General features: G+C 45.3%; 1 protein-coding gene across 4 annotated transcripts in view; it reads right to left on the bottom strand.

Annotated features, from left to right (window-relative positions):
• Positions 1-12,168, bottom strand: part of ARHGEF12 (Rho guanine nucleotide exchange factor 12) — a 138,647-nt gene that overhangs the window by 63,201 nt on the left and 63,278 nt on the right. For all 4 annotated transcript variants that reach the window (XM_007668016.3, XM_039913490.1, XM_016227502.3 and 1 more), the window contains exon 2: positions 1,602-1,625. In XM_007668016.3, coding sequence (XP_007666206.2) covers positions 1,602-1,625 — 24 coding nt within the window. The remainder of the gene's footprint in view (positions 1-1,601; positions 1,626-12,168) is intronic.

The raw sequence follows: 12,168 nt of genomic DNA on the forward strand, positions 1-12,168 counted from the left end.
GAGAAGGGGCAGATCTGGGAAGTGGTGGGGAGGAAAAATCGACTGAATGTGAGAATGTCATATGAATAACCGGGAGTAATCAAGGATTAATACCAAGGTCGTGGGCCTGGGAGACGGGGGGATGGTGGTGATATCAACTGTGAATGGGTGGCTTTGGGAGGGTAGGATGAGGAGTTCAGCTTTCGACATTGAGTTTCAGATGCCGGTGGGACATCCAGGAGGGATTGTCCTTGAGGCAATAGGAAATGTGAGACTGCAGAGGAAGTGAGAGATCAGAGGCAGCGAGATCACTTTGGGAGTCGTTTGATGGGAGCTATGAAGCTGCTAGTGGCTCAGATCAAACTTCATTTCACATTTTGGTCAAGGATCTTGGAGTCATCAGTCAGTTTACCGTCCAACATGCCTTTGTGGGTAATATAAACACTCGGTAAGGACAGTTAAATCCCATTTCTCTAGAAAAGAGTTTCCTCCAGAAATCTCATTCTCCATAAACTTCACTCTGTTGTCTTCTTTCTGTTCCTATTTACATAAGCTACCTGTGCCTGGACCTTCCTGAAAGCCAGAGAGGGGAGCCCCTTCAGAAAAGCATTCACCCGCAGATGAGCTGAAGTTCAAATTCTCAAAAAGAATTCCAACTTTACATAAAACCTAGCCCTCCAACCCCTTCTGGATTAATGGGACATAACTACATTTACACAAGTCCAGGGTAATTTGTGCTTTTCCCTAAGATCGGATTGTTTCTTCCAGCAGAGTACTGTTTTTTTGTTTTATAGAAGAGGAAATTGAGGGACAGAGAGAGAGAAAAGTTTCTTAGGAGTACATTCAACTAAATGTGAGAGCCAAAAATAGAGTGCGGGTCCCTATTTTGTCCAGGGACTGATGCTATTTTCCTAGCTGGACAGATCTACCCTTCAAACAAGTAGGGTATGATGTGCAATTACCTTTTTAAGGAACATTTCAGCTAAATATGTTGAAAATGAAGGAACAGGGACCGAAACAGTAGTGCTGTTGGGTAGGGGGAAAACTATCTTTTCTCCCTGGACACATGTAATAATCTGAATTTTGGATTCTGCATTCGCTGATTGTTCCTTACCATTTAAAAAGTAATTAAGTCTCATGAGCGCTAAACTTATTTCTTAAACGGAGGTCAACTAAGTTTACACTCTAAACTGGCAATCCCAACTGCCTCCAAGACACTCATATCTTAAAATGGAGATCGGTTTTAAAATGACATCTTCACATAGGCAAAAAAAACCCTCATTTGTTCCAAAATTCTAGATATCGACCAGGAGATACATTATGATTCATTTCAATTCTACCTAATATTTCATATACTGACATCCAAGGCACTGAAAATGGTGCTAAAGTAAGGCAAAAGGAGTTAATCCAATTCATTTTACATTTATAAAATAGAGTGAAATTTTGGGACTCTGCACTATCTAAATCCCTTTCTGTCCATCACTCCAAATCCTCTGATACTTAAAACAGTTGTATAACTCAAGATTTCTGCAATATTACACTCATGAAAATGGACACTTTCATCCAAGAAACTTTAAAATTTCACTAAGTCAGTCGAATTTTGACATGGTCAAACATCTTACCTTATAGGTTTTTTGAGAGGAAACCTGGAAAAAAAGAAAAAAGAAAGTTTAGTGGAAGCTATTTCACTTGTTTCAATGATGCATCCCACTCACTTTGTCCAGTTTAGGGCCAGGACAAGGAATAGCACTTTATTCAAGGCCTGGACTAACTGTTTTTCTAAAGGAAGTTTCAACCAACACCTGGGAAATACCCAGCTCCCAGAATTAACCCTGAAACCTGCTGGATCTTTCAGCCCTTGTGATACCTTCAGCATTAACTCACTCTGAAAGCAAATTCTCCATCTTCCTCATTCAACCCCCACCCACAAAGTCTCTAAACATTTTTGACAATTCTTAATTTCCTGGTTGAATTGTACACTCTTGGGACACGACATCTTGCCGCTTCTCATACTGAGTCTGGCCTCTCCAGACAAACTGGGTCAATCCATCAATCAATGGTATTTGAGTATTTGCTGCGTGCAGAGCACCGTACTAAGCGCTTGGGCGAGCACACTCTAACAGAGATGGTAGACCATTCCCTGCCCACAACAAGCGTACAGCCTAGAGTGGGATCACTGCATTGACCTTCCATCTCCTCCACGGGCAAAGGAAAATCTCCCAACACTGGTTCATCCACATAAGTCCTTCCCATTTACACAATAAAAAGGGCAAAGAGGACTTTACCAGGTTTCCAAAATCAATCGGCGATATCTACTGAGCGCTCGCTGTGTGCACAGCACTGTAGTAAGTGCTTCGGAGAGAACAATACAAAAGTGTTCTGGCTTGGGGCAAATTGCAAAGTGTTAACACAAAGCTCAGCCATAAACAATCTCCTGGTTGTCCCTTGTGACTCCATTTTTCAGTCAGCCGAAGCCTCCTCTAAGCCTATTTACCCCTTCCCTGTCAATCAATCATTCAATAGATGGTGCTTATTGAGTACTAATGTGGCAGAACCCTGTATTAGGTACTTGGATAAGTATGACAGAGGTAGAATCAAATCAGTGGCATTTTTCAGTCAATCAATGGTATTTAATGAGCACTTAGTATGTTCAGAGCACTGAACTGAACACTTGGGGAGTGTGCAATACAGAGATGTTAGACACATTCCTTGCCCACAGGGAGCGTAAACTACAGAGTTAGACTCAATCAAGTAATCTACGGTATTTATTGAGTGCTTACTGTGTACCTAGTATAATACTAAGCGCTTGGGAGAGTCCAAAACATCAGAGTTGGCAGACACATTCCCTGCCTGCAAGGAGCTTACAGTCTAGAGGGGGATACGGACATTAAGATAACTAGATAATTTACGGATTTGCACAGAAATGTTGAGGGGCTGAGGGAGGGATACCTAAAGGGTGCAAGTGTCTTCTAATCACGCAGAAGGCATGATTCTCGCTCTCCAGGAGCGATCTTGTGGTGGAGACAGACCCAAAATAAATTATGAGCAGGTCGAAGAGAATGCAAAACAGATAAGTAGATGAGTAAGTGTTTAAGTGGTAGGGTGGATAAATCAATATGTTCAAGGGGGCTTGAAGTACACCGGCACGTAATTGGCAGGAGAGCTGAGATGGTAGGAGGAGAAGAAAAATTAATCAAGAAAGGCCTCTTGCAATTTCATACGGGAAAAGAAGGGGAGGGTTTTGGACTGGCAGATTTGAAGGGGGAGAAAGTTCAAGGTAGGAGGAAAGGGATAAGCAAAAGGCTAGAGGGAGGAGTACACTCACGGTTTTAGCCTGAGCACTGGTAGTGCCATCTTTGAACCGAAGGTCAACGCTACCTCATATCGCACTTGCCCTGGTCTGTGCTCACCACTGGCCACTGAGAAATGAGGCTAATGAGTAGCCTCATTGGTTTTGGCATGGCTTTTCAAAGCTAGATTAATTAAGAAAAGCAGTTAAAAGGAGTAAAGAACCTTGCACAAAGTCTTGCAAGGCAGAATCATTTAAAATCAGTCCAACTAATGGTTTGTTTTTTTTTGTTTTTTTCCTAGCACTGAATAAAAGAAGGGAACAGTCCCCCCTGCAGCGTCCGAAACCAATTCTGAAAAACCCCGGGCTAGGCTAGGAAGCAAGTGAAGTTATCGGATCTCTCAGTCTCCACGCTTAAGCTCCTGGGGTAAAAGGCGTAAAAAGAAAGAGTGAAATGCTGGTCTAATTTCTTAAAAAGCAAGGACAACTAATTTACAGTCGCTTCAATACTAAGGACACTGCTCGCAATGGTAATGTGGGTAAATCAAATGGCTAAAGAGAAACCCTAGCTGCCAATTACCTCCAAATTTTGATCGACTTTATGATTGTTTTTTGCTTTTCTGCTTTTGTAATGAACAGACAGGCACTGCCATGAATCAAAACTGAAGTTCTTTGTACAGGTCGTCAGTTGCTAAAAATACGGCAAAAGGAGAAAGTCAAGGATCTAAACTGATGGTTCATCTCAGTTCTGTAAGTCAAAGGAGATAGCTGTTGCCTTGAAGAGTTTCATTTACAACAAATTCTGAATTTCCTTTCTCCAAAGAAATATGCTTTCTTATTGTTCTTAAGGGACACAAAATGCATCACTCTCCCCACCTTCAAAACCATTCTAAAATTGCATCGCCTCCAAATGGCCTTCCTTGACTAAGCCCTCTTTTCCCCTCCTCGCCCTCCTTTCTCCGTCACCTACGCGCAAGGATCTGTACACCACTAAGCACTTGATACTCAGCCCCCGCTTATGTACACATCCTTTCTCTCTGCCATTTCCCCTACCTGTAATTTACTTTAATATCTATCTCCCCGCCCCTTCTAATAATAATGATGGTATTCATTAAGCACTTACTATGTGCCAAGCACTTTTCAAAGTGCTAGGGTAGATACAAGTTAATCGGGTTGGACACAGTCCCTGTCCCACATGGGGCTCACACTTTTAATCCCCATTTTACAGATGAGGTAATTGTGGCTCAGAGACGTGAAGTGACTTACCCAAGGTCACACGGCAGTCAAGTGGCAGAGCCGGGACTAGAACCCATGACCTTGTGTGTCCCAGGACCGTGGTCTACTAACTACGCCGTGCAGGCTGTGAGCTCCTGGTGGCCAGGAGTTTCATCTAATTGGCTCTGCTGTGCTGTGCTCTCCCGGGTTCTTCGTGCCGTGCCCTATGTTCTGCAGCGGGCACTCAGGGGATACTACTGACTCCCTTTCCTCCCCTCATTAATACTTTATTACTATAAAGGACCTGGATTCTAATCCTGGCTCCACCTGCTTATAGGCAAGTCGCTTAACTTCTCTTCACCTCAGTTTCCTTCTCTGTAAAATGTTGATGATGATCTGTTAAGCGCTGACTACTTGCCAAGCACTGTTCTAAGCAGCATTTCAATATAATAATTTCTGGTATTTGTTAAGCACTTACTATGTGCCAGGCACTGTACTAAGTGCTGGAATAGATATAAGCAAATCAGGTTGGACACAGTCCCTGTCCCCACACGGGGCTCACAGTCTCAATCTCCACTTTACAGATGAAGTGACTCAGGCACAGAGAAGGGAAGTGACTTACCTAAGGTCACCCAGCAGACACATCTACTATCCCTCCTACTTAGACTGCGAGGCCTGTGTGGGACGAAGATTGGGTTCGACCTGATCGTCTTGCATCTACCCCAGTGCTTAGTACGGTATTTGCACATAGGAAAGGCTTAAATACCACAATTACAATTACTCTTATTACTATTATTACCTTTTGCTTATAAACAGAGGCTAATAGGAATCTCTACGAACGGGACATTGGTAGCTTTCCCTACCCTGCTCTGATTGGTTTAAGGTCTTCTTTGGTCCTGTGTCACTATTTTGCCTTCTGAATAAAAGCAGAAATAACGTCTTAGGTGCTTGGAAGGCATAAAACAAGGAAGTGTCACATTCCCGGCCAAAAAGGGCTTACCCTCTAAGGCAGGAGAGACACTAAAAAGTATTCCCCATAGGGTACTCAAAATAAATACTTGAATACACAATTGAATAAATGTATAGACAAAAGTGTTGAGGATGGGCAGAAATAAGAACACGAGTGCAGGAGAAGGCTTAGGATGCTTGGAATTCATTCAGTCGTATTTCATTCAATCATTTATTGAATGCTTGCTGTGAGCAAAGCGCTGTACTAAGCGCTCAGTAAGCGCTTGGAATTAATCGGGGAAAGTATGTTGGAGAAGGTGGGCTTTCAATCAATCGATGACATTTATCGGGTTCACTCTTGGGAAAGTGCAGTGCGCTAGAAGAGCGCAGTGTCCCAGAAGAGTGCAGTGCCGTGGAACAGCGCAATTCACTAGAAGAGGAGCGCAGTGCTCTGGAAGAGCGCAATGCATTAGGAAGGCTCTGAACACGGGTAAGTAGGATATTTCAAGCCCCGCCAAGTACTTACAGTAGAGATTGGGATGAACTCTCTCTTATTTTGATGAATGGGTAAAATTCAGTTCTGCAGAATTGTAAGGGAGTGTATTCCCAGACTGAGCCACCCATTTCCTCTGCTCCTCCTCCCCTCCCTATCGCCCCGACTCCCTCCCTCTGCCCTTCCCCGCCCCGTAGCACTTGTGTATATCTATACACGTTTTTTAGTCTGTTGATTTTATTAATGACGTGTATATATCTATATTTCTATTTATCTGTTTTGATGCTGTTGATGCCTGTCTTCTGCTTTTGTTTTGTTGTCCGTCTCCCCCCTCTAGCCTGTGAGCCCGTTGTTGGGCAGGGATTCTCTCTATCTGTTGCCGAATTGTACTTTCCAAGCGCTTAGCGGAGTGCTCTGCACACAGTAAGCATTCAATAGATATGACTGAATGAATGAATGAATTTGCACCAGCAAATCGCTACTACGACCTTGCAGTTTGCAACGAGTCAGAGTATTTATCAAAGTATTTACAAACAGGAGGAGCTGGAGGAAGAACAGCGATATAGTATGAATGTCAGAGACCATGTCAACTCTTTGTAAATGGTGCTGGGTCTATTTCCCCCAGGAGAGCGACAGCTAGTTGAGGGAGTCTTCCTGCTACTCTCCCAAGTGCTTACCGCATTGCTAGGCCCCCAAGCCATCGACAGCGCCGGCTGACTCCCTCTCTAGACTGTAAACTCACTATGGCCAGGGGAAGTGTTTGCTAACTCTGCTGTACTGTACTCTCCCAAGTGCTTAGTACAGTGCTCTGCACATAGTAAGTGTTCAATAAATACCATTAATTGATTGACTGGCAGTGGCACCAAGGGGCACTTGAGGCAACTGTTTGACAGCTGCCCTCGTCAGAGAAGCAGCGTGGCTTTGAGGAAAGAGCCCAGGCCTGGGCGTCAGAGGTCATGGGTTCTAATCCCGGCTCTGCCACTTAATCGAGCTGTGTCACTTTGGGCAAGTCACTTCACTTCTCTGTGCCTCAGTTACCTCATCTGAAAATGGGGATTAAGACCGTGAGCCCCACGGGGGACAACTTGATTACCTTGTATCTACCCCAGTGCTAAGAATAGTGCTTGGCACAAAGTAAACCATTACTATTATTATTACTTTATGAGAAGCACCATGGCCTAGTGGAAAGAGCACAGGCCTGGAAGTCAGAGGACGTGAGTTCTAATCCCAGCTCCTCCATTTATCTGCTGTGTGACCTTGGGCAATTCACTTAACTTCTCTGTGCCTCAGTTACCTCTTCTGTAAAGTGGGGATTAAGACAGGGAGCCCCACGTGAGCCAGGGGCTGTATCCAACTCAAATTTGCTTGTATCTACCGCAGCACTTAGTACAGCGTCTGGCACATAGTAAGGACTCAAAAAACACCTCAATTATTATTATTATTACAGTATTACCATCTAACCTCCTTAACTTTGCCCTCTAATAACCCATCATGGACCCTAAAGTCCATGAGATTGCTTTTTTTCATGGTATTTGTTAAGCGCTTACTATGCGCCAGGAACTGTATTAAGTGTCGAGGTAGATACATGTTAATCAGGTTGGACACAGTCCATGTCCCGCACAGGACTCAGCGCATTCATCCCCCATTCTACAGATGAGGGAACTGAGGTGCAGAAAAGTGTGGTGGCTTGCCCAAGGTGACACAACAGACAAGTAGCGGAGCTGAGATAATAAGCCGGGTCCTTGACTCCCAGGCCGGTGCTCTATCCACTCGGCCACGCTGCTTCTGCTTTCTGGAGCCCTGCTTCTGGGGATAAGCTGGAGCAGGGCCCGGGAGGGACCCCATCCTGGGAACCGTCCTCACAGGAAACCTTCCAGTTCCTTGGTCCCAAACCATCGCAGAGCTGTGTAAAAATCCCAGAAAGCTCTAAATCATTCGTTCAAATCTACTGCGCGCTTACTGTGTGCACAGCACCGTGTTAAGCGCTTGGGAGAGGACAATATACCAATAAACAGACACGTTCCCTTCCCGCAACGAGTTTACAGTCTGGGGGGGCGGGGGGGGAGGAGGCAGGCATTAATATAAATTACAAATATGTACACAAGTGGTGTGGGAGGGGGAAGGGGGATGAATAAAGGGAGCAAGTTAGGGCGATGCAGAAGGGAGTGGGAGAAGAGGAAAGAAGGTCTGGGGCGGGCGGGCCCCCGCCCCGACCCCCTCTAATCTGGAGCCCCCTCCCCCTCAAATGCTAATAAGGTGCCATGCTACTCCCCCACTGTCCAAATCCCATACACCTGGATTTATAAGACCTGAAAAATAAAGATGAATCAACATACTGCTCTTGTGTAGAACCAAACCATCTTTCACTACCAAAGAAGCTCTTAAAGGGGTATTAAAATCGTCTAAATACATGTTTTTGGCAGACTGGAAGAGGCAGGGCTAAGGTGTTTATGTCTCCGAGGAAAATGAATTAGTGGCAACTGTCTTTCTAAACCTTTGTTTCCCTGAACCAGGGATTTACAAATGAACTCAGAGTGCCCAGAAAAGTTTCAACAATTTTAAATAAGAACTCTGAAATATCCCTGAAACAAGAATACTAACTCTACCAATTGGGGTGTCTGAAGCTCCCTTAAGTGCCAAGCACTGTGCTAGGCACTAGGGTAGGTATATACAGTCAGAAATTTCCCTGACTCAATCAATGGCATTTATTGAATGACTGCTGTGGGGAGAGCATTGTGCTAAGCGCTTGGGAGTTTACAGTCCAGAGGAAACAAGCCAGAGGCATCATTCGATCACCTAGGTGGTCATAAATTGCCGGCGTTAAAATCTAATTCTGGTCTGAGCTGTCCTCGCCTAAGTCAACCGTCCTTACTAGGTACCGAACGAGCCGGAGAGTATCCTTAGCCTCTGCACGTGTCCCCCTGCCCCAACGGGAAATCAGGGGCTTTTGGGAAGCAAGATCTAATCTTGGTCCCCAAAAGAGGTAGGAAGGCAACTGATCTATAAGAAATTCCATCAAAATTTGCTCCCATGATCAGTAGAGCCACAGTAGCACTTGGGGGCAAAGCAGGGAGGGCAGGAAAGGAAATATAAACAAGTCATTAGTCTCTGGAAGAAGAAAGCTTCATTATAAAAAAGGAAACACAACATAATCTCTGTAGAGCTAGCCACGGTTCATAAGAGGTCTGCTCTTGTGTGTTAGAGAAAGCAGATTAGTGCAGAAGTCTGTGAAAATATCACCCCCAGCGGAGTCCAGTTTGAGGCTATCACCTTTAGACATTCGGTGACTTTCCCTTATGAAAAAAACGTCGTCTCCCCCCAAAAACAATGCCACTTGCGTCAGGGGCTGCACTGTTCAGGGGGATTCTGGGAAAGATTCCCAGAAGCTCCCAGGCCACTGGCTACAGGCCACTTTCCTGAGTTGGTTTTTCTCTTAAAAGCTCCCGGGGGGAGGAGCAGGAGAACAGAGGGTTCGGTGGCCAGAGGACCGGGGGGTGGGTCACAACGCGACCCTCGAAACCCTGTGTCGTACAGCGAATTCACATTAAACGCCAAGCCCTGGACATTTATCACATGAAGAAACAAATCGCTGCACTTTTACTTTTAATCACCAAACTCTGTCTCTAAGGATTAGGTCAAAGAAATGGAATGTGGTAAAGTGGAATTTCCAACCCTTATTCAGCTTCATCAGAGGAGGAAACGAGTTGCTTTGCCCACCACTATCCCGCCTGCAACCTCCAAGCAGGCTATTCATTCAATTCAACCATATTTATTGAGCGTTTAATGTGTACAGACCACTGTACTAAGCGCTTGGGAGAGTACAATATAACAATGAACAGGCGCCAGACTACTTGTTTTGTTTTGTTCTGTTTTGCTTTGCCGTCTGTCTCCCCCGTTTAGACTGGGAGCCCGTCACTGGGCAGGGATTGTTGCCCATAATTGTACATTCCAAGCGCTTAGTACAGTGCTCTGCCCATAATTAGCGCTCAATAAATACGATTGAATGAATAATAATAACAATAAATGTATTCAACAGTCGGTTAAATTTATTAAATGACAATCATTTGATGGTATTTGTTAAGCGCTAACTATATTTCAAGCACCGTTTAAAGTGCTGGGGTAGATACAAGTTAATCAAGTCGGACACAGGTCCTGTCAGTCATTCATTCATTCATTCGACCGTATTTATTGAGCACTTACTGTGTGCAGAGCACTGTACTAAGCGCTTGGAATGTACAATTCGGCAACAGAGATAATCCCTGCCCAACAACAGGCCCACAGTCCAAAAGGGGGAGACAGACAGCAAAACAAAACCAGCAGACTGTGAGCCCTGACCCACCCGGGGCTCCCGGTCTAAGTAGGAGGGAGAATGGGAATTGAATCCCATTTCACAGATGAGGAAATTCAGTCACAGAGAAGTGAAATGACTTGGTCAAGGTCACACGGTAGGCAAGTGGCAAAGCCAAAATTAGAACCCGGGCCTCTAACTCCCAGACCCGCGCTCCTTCCACGAGGCAATGCTGCTCCTCCATTCGACTGGGCAAATCTCTTTTCTGACTTTCAAAAATCCACTTAGAATTCACCTCCTCGACCAGTTCTTCCTATAAAAAGTAGAAGTTGACCCAAATAAACTGCTAACCTTCCTTTGATCTCTAGGAGTGGTAGGGTGTCTAACGTGCAATTATGTTCAAGATACCCTATGAGGTTCAGGATACAATGCGGCCTAGTAGAAAAGAACCTGGGGCCTGGGAGTCAGAGGATCTGGGTTCTAATCCCAGCTTGCCGCTTGCCTACTGTGTGACCTTAGGCAAATCACTTCACGGGGCCTCCATTTCCCCATCTAGAAAATGGGGAATCAATATCTTTTCTCCCTCCTTAGACGGCGAGTCTCACGTGGGACAGGAACTCTGTCTGCCCTGATTATTTTGATTCCGCCCCAATGCTTAGTATAGGGCTTGGCATATAGTAAGCACTTAAATACTATTATTACTATCGTTGAGTTCTTTGCACCTGCCAAAGGAATCATACATTTTTAATCATACATTTTTATATAAGGGGTAAAGACAGTTATGGATTCCAGGTCCATTTTTAGAACCCGAATATTCTATTCCTATGAATATAATAATAATAATGTTGGCATTTGTTAAGCGCTTACTATGTGCCGAGCACTGTTCTAAGCGCTGGGGTAGATACAGGGTAATCAGGTTGTCCCACGTGAGGCTCACAGTTAATCCCCATTTTACAGATGAGATCACTGAGGCACAGAGAAGTTGTGTGACTCGCCCACAGTCACACAGCTGACAAGCGGCAGAGCCGGGATTCAAACTCATGACCTCTGACTCCCAAGCCCGTGCTCTTTCCACTGAGCCACGCTGCTTCTCTTACAAGCACGAGTTGTTTATCAGCTTGTCTTATTTCCCTCATTTAGATCACGAGCTCCTTAGTAATGATAGTTGTAATAGTAGTTGTCATGGTATTTACTGAGCATCCACTGGCCTGAGAGACCAGGAAGAACGTGTTGCTGTTTGCAGTGAAGGGAAAGCCAGGCAGAGGATGGGTTTCGGGTGGGAAAATGAGATCTGTTTTGGAAGTGTTAAATTTGATGTGTCGATAGGACATCCAGAAAAGGAGAAATGCAAGACTGCAGAGAAAAAGAGAGGTCAGGGCTGCAGAGGTTGAGTTGCGTAGAGATGGTGGTTGGAGCCATGAGAGCGAATGAGTTCTCCAAGGGAGTGGGTGTATGGAGAATAGATGGGGATGCAGAACTGAGCTTTGACGGACGGCCCCAGTCCTCAGTCGGAAGGTAAGAGGCAGAGGAGGAGTGTGCAAAAGAGGCTGAGAAGGTCAGAGATAGGAGGAGAACCAGGAGAGGGCAGTGCTGGTGAAGCCAAGATTGGATAATGTTTCCAGGAGAAGGGGATGGTCCACCGGGTCAAAGGCAGCTGGGCACTCGAGGAGGATTAGGATGGAGTAAAGGCCACTGGCTTTAGCAAGAAGGTCATCGGTGATGTCAGAGAGGGCTGTTTCCATGGAGTGGAGGGGGCAGAAGTCAGACTGGCGGAGGTCAAGGGGAGAACTGGAGGAGGAGAAGTGGAGGCAGTAAGAGTAAACACGCTCTAGGAGTTTGGAAAGGAACGGTAGGAGGGAGATGGGGTGATACATGGAGGTTGCCAGAGTGCAGCAGGCTAGAACGGGACGGAGACTCCTCAGTGACAGGGTGGAGAACCGGGCCGGAATCCCAGGG

Source organism: Ornithorhynchus anatinus, chromosome 11 (genome assembly GCF_004115215.2).
Source record: "Ornithorhynchus anatinus isolate Pmale09 chromosome 11, mOrnAna1.pri.v4, whole genome shotgun sequence".
Classification (NCBI taxonomy): Eukaryota; Metazoa; Chordata; class Mammalia; order Monotremata; family Ornithorhynchidae; genus Ornithorhynchus; species Ornithorhynchus anatinus.